We start from the raw sequence: 13951 nt of genomic DNA on the forward strand, positions 1-13951 counted from the left end.
GTTCCACGTGCTTATATGATGCTATGGATTCAGGAAACGGCAAGGTGATCTGGTGATTTGATAACAAGGTGATTTGGTGATGCCAGGTACTAGGAATGTCACAAGGTTCAATTCTCAGTGTTGACAACCAAAAAATACAGTTATGAATTACTTAGGACCTCTATCTGTTGTGTTTGGGGGGTGAGGTCTGTATAACATAGGAGGTATGTAAATCGTGTATATATTTATGAGTTTCTATTATTGTATGCAAGTGTATATACATGTGTGTATACGTGTGTGTATATGTGTATCTATGACTGTCTACATTGTGATTGTCTTATTGTAGCTCCACCGTCGACTCAGCGAACGATGGCGGGATCTACTCAAACAGAATAATTGTTTGTCTTAGCGTGAGTTGTACAATCGAACAAGATGGCTAGCGACAATGCCAACTACAATCCCTCCATCAGCATCGCTGTGCATCTGATGCACCTACCAACGTTCAGTGAACATGGCCCAGGCATTACTTCCCGCCGTGGTTAACGAAGTGGTCAACACATTCAAACACGTCCCTCAACATGAACCGACACCGAGCTCTTGACTTCATACGAGATGTAAAAAGTCGGGCTCTGCAAATATCGACGACACTCTCCAGGACTTACAAACTTTCTCCGACGACTTATTCAACAAACCCGAACACTCACGGATTTTCGTCATAAAATCCACGGACATCAATAACAACTACCATATTACTCCCACCAATTTGAAACGAGTTAGCTGCGACACGCACGTTGAAAAACTCAATGACTGGATGTAATGAAAGAAGTCACACCAGTTTAAAACGAGTTAGCAGAGACATGCACATTAAAAACTTAGCGACTGGACGTTCGTTGATTTACCCAATGCATGGGAACCTGATCAACATAAACGATGCAGACTGACCTCGGTATAAACTCACCTGTACTTGGCACTGCAAACTCGCTAGCAAGCTTTTGTGTAACTGACTTCAACCTTATTCGCTTAGACTCTACAGACGCACTCGCAGACTAAGATCACAATTGTGCAGATTCACTTGCACTCGTTTTCAATCTACCAATGAACAATCATGCAGACCCAATTTGCATGCACTGATAATTCTCAACCAACCATGTTGAAAATTACATACACTCTTCTTCGACAACAGGAAGCTTCAACATATTTGGTTCATTTTCCGGACACCTTAGAAACGTTCATTTATTATTGAATTGATTATCCAATCAATTTTCTAAGGAGGAGGCTATATCGTAGCCCCATCATCGACTCAGCAAACGATGGTGGGAGCTACTCAAACAGAATAATGGCGCGCAGCCCCAACTGTAAAACCTAGTTGCGCATGCGTGGCAGTGTAAAGTTCATTTTAGCTATGCGCGCATTTCCTTTCTACACCCACACAAATTCAGTGGGCATAAAAACTGGAACTCTGTCTTTTCACGTGGACATCTTTCAAAGCACCCTCCATCACAAAGATGCTTTTTTCATCCAATCAGATTATGAAGAAAGCAAATTTAAAAAATATCTTTTCTGATAGTGTTCGTGGAGCCGGTTTGAAATCTATAAATGGGGCATTTTACGCCAAAACCAATTAGTCAACCTCCAACCAGCATGCTGTAAACATCAACATCGATTCCGTTCATGGGATGTTAAATGCGTTTATGCCCGATAATTAATTCTCCATGTAGAGATGGACTTTTTTTACCTAATGGATTTTTACTCTTTTCTATCTCTTTACTAAAGTAAACGATGGAATTTTATGTTGTTTAATTCTTCCTAAAAAGAACTGATTATTTCTAACCAAGAACTTTCATTTTTCCACTTCATTTCATTTTATTACCTCAGTCGCAGGAAGAGACTCACTAAGAAGAAACTTTTTTGTCTTCTCTTATTTACGATTTTGAAAAAATAAATTTTGTATTAAATTCATTCTCCGCCTCAGTCATCTTTGCTTGACTGTTCAACTCCATTTTATACACTTTATTTTCATTTATTTATTTATTTTTTTTTTTTAAATTATGGGACTAACATCGACACTCGTAGTCCCGCAACAGTCTAATCTAGAGCTTGTTTTATGTGTATGTACTTTTAAATACAGTTCATGATCGGATAAAAATATACATAAATACTTTTACAACACAATGAACGAATAACACTTATTTGGGGTTTGAACATCTGACCAATCGGGAAACATCTAGTTTATCTTGGGTCTTGTTTGATGGGAAGCTGCACAGAAGATTCATCCTAGGAATGACAAAGCGTGGAGTTTTATTTTTGGCAACTTTTTAATGCAGAATGTTTTTGTTTTTTTTTAAGTTGTGATGCTGATCCTAGATTCTCACATTTGATAAGCGTTGGACCTCTTAATTTCTCTGGTGCTTCCAACCATTTGATCACTCCACTCAGCTCTGCAACTCTCTGTCTGTCTCTTCAAACTCTGAACACTAACTACACGTCTCTCAGAATCTATCTTATTACGTCATTAACTCATGTTACCCGGACATTTATTGGATTGGTTTCTACCACCATTTTGTTTTATTTTTTATTTTGAAGTCATTGGCGATACTTTAAAGATGCAGAGAGGCATTGCGGCCACCTTTTCTTGTTTTTTGGACCGAATAAACATTTTACATTAAATAAAACCACTAAAAACTTATCCAGCAAGGTAGAAGAGTAACTTATCTTGCCTTTGATGACATTTATTTGTTATGTATATATATATATATATATATATATATATATATATATTATTTTTAAAATGTAATTATCCACTGACACGTGTTTCGTCGTCTACGACTCATCAGAGTGGCTGTATATATATATATATATATATATATATATATATATATATATATATATATATATTGACAACTTTTTTGTACCTCTGTGGATTGTAATAGAAATCTCAAAATTTTTATAGCTTTATAAGTTTATTACTTAATTTATTTGATAAAATTGTGAAATTTTATGGAGTCGTACGACGTCGAAATATTTTTAAAAATGTCAAAATATTTAAAAAATGTCAAAATATTTAAAAAATGTCAAAATATTTAAAAATGTCAAAATATTTTAAAAAATATCAAAATATTTAAAAATGTCAAAATATTTAAAAAATGTCAAAATATTAAAAAAAAAAACAAAAAAAAAAGTTAAAACAAAAAAATATCTAAAATTGTGTTGTTTGGTTTTGAAGACTTCCACTCGGAACAGGGAGAGACAATTTCAAGATCTTAGTTTTCCAATAATGAATGTTCAAAAATTATTTATAAATTTAAATGATTATTTTTATTTATTACCAAAGATTACATTTTGTAAAAAAAAAAAAAATCATTTTCAAAGAAAAAATTTTGAAATGTACTAATTTTAAATATTGCTTTCATCTGAAATGCATTGGTTTAAAAGAACATCAATATAAATAAGTACCGCTTTATGAAATTTTTATTGATTTCTTTCTTTTCTTGATTTATTATTATTACTTAAAAAAATATAGAATAATTTTTTGTCTTACACCGTTTGCTGCGGACTTAGAGTCGCCTGTTCTTCTTATTTACCGAGACATCAATATAAACCATGTGTTAGCACATGCGCAGACTAATATTGCTAAACTTCCGATATTTTATCTACTTCCGGTTTTATTGTTTTGCCCCCTTCCCTTCCTTGTTTCGTCTGGTGCTGCTGCTGATTATTATTATGATTTCATTCTTTTCTCTAAATGTCATAGTAATAGATACACACAAGGGAGCAGATTAGCCGAGTACAAAGAAAGTTTTTTTTTTTCGATTAAGAAACTACAGTTTTATATTTTTATAATATATACATAAACATTTTAAACAACTTTATATCATAAGCGCAGACTTTTAGAAGGATCCATATAGCAACAATTTAAAATAATAATTTTCAGAAAAAATAAGAACGCAAACATAATAATAATAATAATAATAATAATAATAAGAGATACTAGGATTAAATATATAGATTCTTTTAATTCGGTTTAGGCAAACCATAAAAATAGATATCTACATTCACCGCTATCCTCACTACTACAGACAGCATAACCGATATTATTATTATTATTATTCCTCTGATTATTATTATTGCGAAGACTTGTCCGACGGTGGCAGAGGGAACAGCCCTTTCTCTCCTTCTTCTTGGCGTTGTTATTTCAGTAAAAGTCTGTCTGCGATTGTGAACGGAACCAGCGGTTCTTCTTCCTCGCTATCGTCGTCTGTGCTGCCGAGCCTGATTGTGGTCGGCGCTTCCCCGAAGGACGGACCCGACGAACGAGACGACGACGGAGGAGGAGGGGGAGGGCCGTTCGACAACCAACACAGGAGAAGGTTCCTCCTCCTTCACGCGGTCATCGTCGGCTTGCTCGTGCCGCTCGTCCTGCTCACTCTCTTGTTAGTCTCCAGACTAGTCAAGAAAATGTCCAAGAAAAGGTTCGCCACTCACGCTGGAAGTTGGTATTCGGAAAATGGTGAGATTTTTTCCTACCCACCTTTCTTAATTCTTTGTTTATTTCTCTCCCAGGCAACTTTATTAGATTTTTTTTTGTATGTGCTAATTAATATAGTGGACAAATCGATTTTTTTAAATATATACTTTAAAGAAAAGAAAAAAAAAAAGTACCTACGTAATTGCCATGTCGAAAATAGTAATATCTCCAAAAATTACGAAATTTCAGAGTAGAACTGCTATCGTGTTTTTAGCATATATATATATAAAAAAAAAAGTATCGCTATAGACAACAAATATTGGTACTAGTGTACTTTTTGATCCGTGCTGAAATAATAACGTTATTATTTAGAAAGCCATTCTTAACATGGGGGAGGGAGGGTGTTTTGTACCTATTCTGTACTTTAACCTTACAATTTAATAAACACATAAAACTAATTGAACGTAAAAATACTATTTAAAAGATAGCGCGGATCAATAAGTGCACATTAAAACCCAAATATTGCACTTCATGGACAAGTAATGTATGTAAAATATTCGTTCCGAGTTATGTCTATTGTGTGCGAACTCTTCAATGTCTACTTAAATGCAATTTTACCCCATCTTTCGTAAAAATTACTTTTAACTATAAATAACTGTTCGTAATTTTTGGATACATCCCTATTTTCGACATAATTAAGTACGTGATATTGTTTTTGTTTAAAACGATATATAATCACTGTAATCCGTGCTTTTACAGAATTCGAACCAAACAAAACCCTCTTTTGCTAAACTAAATCTAAAAGTTAAATTAGAATTTGTAAAAAAAAAAAAAAAAATTAAAAAAAAAACAGTTCGGTTTCGGTTCAAATTCTGTAGAAGTACTAAATAATTTAGGTGAATGGGGTTTGTATTACTGTACACATAGATTCGAAAAAGTTGTCAAAAAAACAAATATATAACAAATAAATGTTATCAAAGGCAAGATAAGTTACTTTTCTACCAAACTGGATATATTTTTTGTGCTTTTATTCAATGTAACATGTTTATTCAGCTCGAAAAACATGCAGTGTTTACCGATGTATTGGAAAATTCAAAATGGCGCCCGACTCTCTTTAACACGGTAAGTTTGGGAAAAGGTGTTATAAATAATAAACTAGACAATACTATTTAAAAAAAACACCGAATATATGTCAACTTATGTCACGGTAACATATATTGAGCGAATTTCTAACAGTATTTTGGCTAGTTTATTATTTATAACACCTATTCCCGAACTTACCGTGTTAAAGAGAGAATCGGGCGCCATTTTGAATTTTGCAATACATCGGTAAACACAAACACTGTATGCTTTTCGAACTGAATAAACATGTTACATTGAATAAAAACACGAAAATTCTATCCAGTTTGGTAGAAAAGTAACTTATCTTGCCTTTGATAACATTTATTTGTTATATGTTTTTTGACAACTTTTTCGAATCTGTGTACAGTAATACAAACCCCAAAACGCTCTCCCCCTCTCCATGTTAAGAATGGTTTTACAAATAAATAACGTTATTTCAGCACGGTACAATAAGTGCAATGTTTACACCCGTCTTCAAACAGGGTTAATTGTAGGATTAATATTTTATTCATTTATTTTTTTCTGTTAGGCGTTCATGCGTAATCACTTAATTGTAGAATTTCTACCCCCCCCCCGCAAAAAAAATAAACACCTGATTGAAAACTTGAGTGACGAAAATAAAGGGTGCTAGTGCACTTATTGATCCGCGCTATTTTTTAAATAGTATTTTCAAGTTTAATTAAATTTTTATATCTGTTTGTATTAAATTGATAAGGTTAAAACTTAAAGTACAGAATAGGTACAAAACACCATCCCTTCTCAATGTTAAGATTGGTTTTCTAAATAACCTTAATTCAACACAAGTGCAGTCTGCAGTGCAGTGCAGTACTGCACTACTATATATATTTATATCTGTTTGGTAGTGCAGTGGAGTGCACTGCAACTAACTAGTGCAGTGCACCACCAGTACCAAATAGATATAAATTAGTATTTATTACAAATACGATAAAATAGTATTTGATAAAGTACGAGGTGCTTCTACAGAATTTGAACCGATTTTTGCCGAAATAAACCTAAAATTTGGGGTGAAAAAAAAATTGGTTCAGATTCTGTAGGAGTGCCAAAGATACTCCAAATAATTTATATTATTTTTAGTAGTTGCATTATTTTTACTTTCGAAATTTGTAGGATTCATAGTGTTTTTTTAATTTTTTATTAACAATGTTCACCTACCTCCACCTCCCTTTAAAGAGGAAGGACTACTTTAGAAAGTATTCCTACAGTATTTACTATTTTAAGACTCTAGAGATATTCTTGTCCAGTCATTCTATTTCGAATAGTTTTCGCTTAAAAAAAAAAAAATCAATTGTTGGTCTAAAATATTCCCCAAATTACAAATTTCATTTTGTGACGCTTCTACACTATTAGGACGAAATTTCGGAAATCGTAAAACTGAATTTCATATGAAAACAATGATATCTACATATTCCTCGTATTTTTAAGATGATTTTATCAAAAAAATTACGAACATTGATGAGGTAGAAAATTATTAAAGAAAAAAAAATAGAATTTGATTGAAACGATCGTGAGACACAGAGTTCAAAAGGGAGGTAATTTTCCGTTTTGATTTAAATTAGATGGCCGCAATTTTTCACCTGCTAACACGATAAAAGTTTTTTTTAATAATTCAGTAATATGCGGGTAATTTCGACTGCATAATTTGGAAGGTACCCTTTTAATTTATTAGAATTGACAAAAAAAAAAAAAAATCAGTAGAAACCATTATTTTTTTTTTATCTGAAAACTCCATTTATCAACTAAAAAAAATCGTCCTAATAGTGTAGAAGCGGCGAAGCGAAGCGCCCATTTTTTTTTATTTTAATTTTTATTTTTTTAAAACTTTATGAAAATAGCTAAATTACAGTATACGTAGATTAAATCAAATTGAGAAATAAAATTTTGCCTTTTTTATATATAAATTTTAACGTTTATTCAAAATTTGGTTACATTGTATTCACCGTTAGACTATATCCCCCCTTCCGTTTTTGTTTGTTTTGTTATATATATATATATATATATATATATATATATATATATATATATGATTCTTTAAATGTAGACGGCGGACGTTAAGGAGATTGCTCCCTCTAAATTCCATTATGTACATTTTCTATTTTTACGTTAATCTCATCGATTACAAACTTAACTTTCAGATTTAAAAAAAAAAAAAAAAAAAAATAGTTATGATTTATCGTCGGGGGTGGGTTTTCAATTATAATGTTCTTCTAAATTGAACACCCACCCTGTGCTGTGGCCATCTCTCTCACATGACCGGACCGGGACCGGTAAATATTCCTGTCTAAAAAGGGGTTAGGGTATTTTTTAATTTTTTTTTTTTTACTTTCTTTCCAACTCGATAACGACTTTTACAGGTTTTCGAGTATGCTGAAAACGAATATCACAGTAATGTTCTATTTTAACGTCCTAAAAAATTGACGTAGTTGAAATAGATAGAAGACGTGGGGTGGTGGGGTTAAGAAAGTTCCCTTCCTAACCCCTTTTTTAGACGGGGAATATTCACCGGTCACGTGAGAGTCGCAATATTTTTCTCGGTGAATTCAAAACTGATCCCCCGACTATAAAAGTCATAAAAAATATATTTTTGCAATTTTTTAATCTGAAAGTTAAGTTTGTAATCGGTGTGATTAATGTGGAAAAATGTGTAAATTGTGGAAGCAATTTCCTAAACGTATGGAGACTTTTTGATATAATAAAAAGCTCGACATGCAGTTGAATACAAGAGGAAAATATGTTGATAATAGAAAAATATATACTGGTGTGTATAGATTTATTTTTCAATTTGAAATGAGGTAATACTATACAGTAATGAAAGATCCCTTTATGCTAGGAATTTCGAAGCTTAATGCTTCTCATCAGAAAAGGAAGGGAAGTACTAGATAACACAATAAGGATGCGACGTCTAGCATTAGTTATATTAGGAGATCTTGTATAGGTTGTATATATTGGAGGAGGAGGCGGCGGTTGTCTATGAATAAACTCGAATCATGCTCTGGAATCATGCTTTTTGTCATCAAATATTTAACAAAAACACGTTTTTTAACGCATATAAAATTAAATTTTACTACTTGAGTAAGTGGTGATGATTTCAGTATTTAGTAATTCCTGAATATTGGCGGAGGACATGGAATCGGTCCCAGAAATGACCGAAGTAGTTTGCGATTTAAACGTTTTTTTTTTTGTTTTTTTTTTTTTTTTTTGTTTTTTTTTTTCATGTCTACATTTGTGAGAAAAAGTTAAACAACTAACTTGACTTGAGGATGTTGGAGATCAGAGGAGGGTCAGATTCGTTTTGGACTGTGCATGCACTGCACTAGGTGTGTCAGAAACCGACCTTACAAATGCGTGAAAAAATATTGAATAATTCGATCTCCTATCTTTCCAAGCTTATAACTACTTGAAAAATGTAATTCAAACCCTAATTTTTTTTTCAATTGAAGGAGCAATTGAAGGAGCAAAGACCAAATGAAAAAAAAAAAAAATAACAGGTTTAATAGCAAATTATGCAATATTTGTTTTTTTTAATCGGTTTTCTTTAAAAAAGATTTGAAGAAAATAAACGAAATTTAACTTACGTTGATTATAAAAAATCTATATAAATTCCAAAAAATCACTTACCTATAAAAATTACTAATCAATGTGGAGTTCTATTCTTCATTGTTAAGAATTTATCCATATTTATATTTTAAAATGCATTTATTTTTTAAATAGAAGAATTTTTTAAATACCTATTTGAAAAAGGTGCCATGACGCAAGAATTTTACTTTTTATCGAAAACCGGAAGTATTTTTTTTTGTTTGTTTTGATAGACAGAAGGAAGTAAAAACCACACGTTTGTGTTAGTCGTCTAGCCTTGTCTGTGAAGAAATATGTGTTCCCATAGTTTAAAAATAGTCAAATTTTACTTATAAGATTTTGTTTTTAAAAAAAAAAAAGACTCGAGGAATTTTCTTTTTTTTCTTTTCTCAAAGAAATATATAAATTTTTGATTTATTATATTTTCATTTTTTTTTTTGTTGAGTGAAATTTTTTTTTTAAATATCTAAAAAAAGAAAACATTGAAATAGAAAAAATTGTCGTCATCGCCCATTACTTACTGGTCAATATAAGCAGAACATAGGCTTCCAATAAAAAAAAAAAAGAAAAAAAGTTTTACACTTTGGACTTTACAGGTAAATTTCCAAAAAAACACTTTTTATTTTAATTTACAATATATTATTTATTGATCTTTTATCTTCAATTTGTGATATATAAAACTTTGGTACATAAATTATTAAAATTTTAATAGACATTTCAAAATGGGGGTAGGAGTGAATTTAAAAAAAAAACGTTTGTCTAAAATATTCCGTTTATTGGAAAGAGCATAAAATTTCACATTGACCCTGAAAATATCGTAAAAATTTAACCAATAGAAAAATTTTGATAGATTTTTAAAGTTTAAAACTTGAAAAAAAATTAACTCGTAAAATTCAATTGATTTCATTATGTAAAAAAAAATGGCTGCATGAAGGCACGCCGGCACTTTATAAACACTGTTTTGTTTTTTTTAAATAAAAAGTATTTCTATTTTTTAAACAACTGTAAATGACAAAGTTCTCTCTGATTCTCTCTCCTCTGATCTCAAGCGCGTGGTTCAGTGGGGGAAGATGTGGCTGGTTACCTTTAATGCATCTAAAACCAAACTCCTATCCTTACATCATCAATGCTCTGATCCCCATCTGGCATTAATTGGGATGAATGGCTCTCGTCTTGGAGAGGCCCCGTGTTTTGACAAGCTTCTGGGTTTGACCTTTACTTCTGATCTGAAATGGAACACGTACATCAAGTCTGTTGCCAAGGTCGCTGGAAAGATGGTGGGATCCTTCTACCGCTCCAGAAGATATCTCACTACTGATGCAATTCTCTATCTATATAAAAGCCAAATACGTCCAAGGATGGAATACTGCTGCCATATCTGGGCAGAAGCTGCTAAAAACAGCCTATCCTGCCTTGACAGAGTACAAAATAGACTTTGTGGCTTAGTGGGGGATGCCCTTTTCTCTACCCTGCAACCTCTCTCCCACAGAAGAGACGTTGCGAGCCTATCCTTATTTTATCGTTATTTCCATGGCAGGTGCTCGTCTGAACTCCAATCATTGGTCCCCCCCTCGCCAATCTTTCACGAAAAACACCCGTCTAGCTGAATCCACTGTGAAAAATTTCCCCCACTCTTTATTTGTGCCTAAATCAAAACGTGGATTCCATGAACAAAGCTTCTTTCTTAGAACTGCACGCCTGTGGAACTCTGTTCCGTCTGCCTGCTTCCCACCTGACTACAACTTGGATGTCTTCCAGTCCAACGTTAACAAATTCCTAATGAACCGCCCCCCCCTTAAGTAAACACTTCATCAAATCTCCACACTAACATACTGTACTTGCAATAACCCTTATCCCTGAGTGGCTTCCGGGCCTTGATAAGTGGTGACCACTGTGTAAAAAAAAAAAAAAAAAAAAGAAACTTTAATAGTTTATTTTGGAAGCATATTCCATAAAGAAAATAAACAAACCACTTTTAAAAGAAAAAAATTAGGAGTTTGTTACATTTTATTCGCAGTTTTGTGTTAGGGGTGTCAAAAATTCCCCCCAAATTCTGATACACCTCGCACTGAACACCTAGTGACGTTTTAATTCTAACTTTTATCTGTTGCTTCTGCTGGAAATGATGTCATATGTATGACAATTACTGGTTATTTAAGGGATTGCTTCCATTGGAGCATCAGTGTTCTGATGACGGATACTTTGAGCAAACATTATTTTGTTACCAACACTCGAGTTCAGACGCACGGGTTTTGATTTATAGTCTTGTGTTTCTTGACTCTTAACAGAGCTGGGGGTCGTGATCTTGGAAAAATTTTCCACCGTTATATCAGACTCAACTCTGATTTATCCACTATCTTTTGGTGTCGGAATTTTCAACAAATTCTATCGTATATAAGCATCCAAACTAAACCGACTCTTGCCGAACTAAAACTTTGGGGCAGTCTTGCAGTTAAGTCCGGCAAACTCGAAAGTAAGTTCGACAACTCTAGAAGAGCCACATCAGTATTTACACAAAGTTTAAAGTTTTATCACAATATTACGAATTAATGTTTTAAAATACTTTTTAAATATTTTATTTCAAGTTTTACACTTTATACACGACAGTTTCACAGTTTTTTATATTTTGTTCTGTTAAGACAATAATACACTTTCTAAAAATTTCTTTTTTTTCTGTTAAATAAATAGTTATAATTATAAAAATGTATATCTTGTTCGTTTACTTGATTTAATCAAGGGGTTACTTCCAATTTATTCAATATAATTTTCTTAACAAAATAACACATGATTTGACAGTGTAAATACTGATTTAACCTTTCTAGAGTTGTCGAACTTACTTTCGAGTTTGCCGGGCTTAACTGAAAGACTGCCAACTTTGCTTAAAATAAAAAAAATAAAAACAATAACCGATTCTTATTGTTAGAAATATCTTTAACGCTAACACTTCTTATGCATAACGTCGCCTGCTATGTTTTTATATTCTATGGCTTTCAAATCATAAAGTGCTCCAGCCATTTCTGGAACTGATTCTGATTTCTCCGTCAATACTCGGAACTAAGTGCTGAAATCCTTAATACACATTAGGTAACTCCAACGCACGCCACGGTTTTAACACAATGTAACTGTAATTTAATTTAATATTATAATAACCTTTTTACTATTTTAAAAGAAGCTTTAAAGAGTTTCTATTACTGTACACATAGATTCGAAAAAGTTGTCAAAAAACAAATATATAACAAATAAATATTATATTATAATATACAAAATACTGTTAAAAACCCACCGAATATGTCAGCCTATGTCGCGGTAATATATATCGAGCGAGTTTCTAACAGTATTTTGTCTATTTTTTTTATTTTTTAACTCCTCTTCCTAAACTTACCGTGTCAAAGAGAGAGTCGGGCGCCATTTTAAATTTTCCAATACATCGGTAAACACTGTTTTTCGAGCTGAATAAACATGTTACATCAAATAAAAACACTAAAAGCCTATCCAGTTAGGTAGAAAAGTAACTTCTCTTGCCTTTGATAAGATTTATTTGTTATATATTTGTTTGTTTTTTTTTGACAAATTTTTCGAATCTGTGTGCAGTAATACAAACCTGCTTCAAATACTGCTAATATTTTTAATTTTTTTACAGCATACAAAAATAATGAAAATGCAAGACTAAAATCGTATTTACATTATCAATGCTTTAAAACAACGTTCCTACATAGTGACGTTTTTGAAGCCGTAAACATAGCCATGTTTTCAAAATCGGTAATTTAGCAGAAAAGCCAACAACCAACTATACGAAAAATAAATATATACAAAAAATAAATGTTACCGTAGCCAATAAAAGTTAATTTCATACGTATTTGGCTTATTTATTTTGGTTTTCAAGTAGTTTTTATTGATCTTTATCTATTTAAAAAAAAATTTTTAAGGGGTTAAACGACGTTGGGGCACGTCGTAAAAATTTACCCTTTTTTTTTTTTTTTTTTTTTTTTAAATGTAAAATAATGAAAACATGGTCGCCAGCGATTAAAACCTAAAAAAAAAAAATTGATTCTCATTTTTTTAAAAAAAGAATTATTTACAAAATTAAGACTAAGGAGGTACATGTAAGAAATAATTAACCATGAATTTCATTATTTACGTAGCGAGTTCTGAATATCAATGAAAATTCCGATCCAGTCTCGGAAATGGTCGAAGAAGTTTACGATTTAAAAGCCGTTAAAAAGGGAATCTGAAAAGACCTAAAATTTTAAAATCTGGTTTTAAAATCGTAAACTGCTTCGGACATTTCTGGATCTGATTACACAACTGGATAACTAAAACTAGCTTTTAACCAAGCGAAATAGGGGAAATGTTCAGATTGTCTCTATACTACAATTGAACGTAGTAAGCGAGTGTGGAGACACTGACAACAGAGTGGTACTATTGTGTATGTCTTGGAAGTTTTTTTTTAACCTTGAAAACTAAAAAAAAGAAAAAAATTTAATTTTATTATTAGTCCTTCTTTGGAAAATTATTTTGTCAGTAAGTCATTTAATCTCTTCCTCTACCCCTACTCCCTTCAGCACACCTCCCTAAAAAAAAAAGCCCTACTGCTTACATTCATGAAGTATACACCCCACTTTCTTCCAGAACGTTAACCACACCCAAATATTTTATAAAACTATTCTAATTTTGACTCCCGTTTCAATATCGATTCTTTTTTGGGGGGGGGGGGGGTCTGATGAAGTGTTATCCTTGAATTGGGATTCCACTGAAACATGTATGCACATATGTAACCAATAATGTTTGTAT

At 32.2% G+C, this 13951-nt stretch overlaps 1 protein-coding gene across 1 annotated transcript in view; it reads left to right on the forward strand.

Annotated features, from left to right (window-relative positions):
• The first annotated feature begins 3740 nt into the window (after window positions 1–3740).
• LOC145256230 (protein MEMO1-like) overlaps window positions 3741–13951 on the forward strand; it is a 94568-nt gene continuing 84357 nt past the window's right edge. The window contains exon 1 of the mRNA XM_080114873.1: window positions 3741–4486. Coding sequence (XP_079970999.1) covers window positions 4435–4486 — 52 coding nt within the window. The 5' untranslated portion in view covers window positions 3741–4434. The remainder of the gene's footprint in view (window positions 4487–13951) is intronic.

Source organism: Euprymna scolopes, chromosome 32, assembly GCF_053919585.1.
Source record: "Euprymna scolopes isolate OS-2025 chromosome 32, ASM5391958v1, whole genome shotgun sequence".
NCBI classification, from domain to species: domain Eukaryota; kingdom Metazoa; phylum Mollusca; class Cephalopoda; order Sepiida; family Sepiolidae; genus Euprymna; species Euprymna scolopes.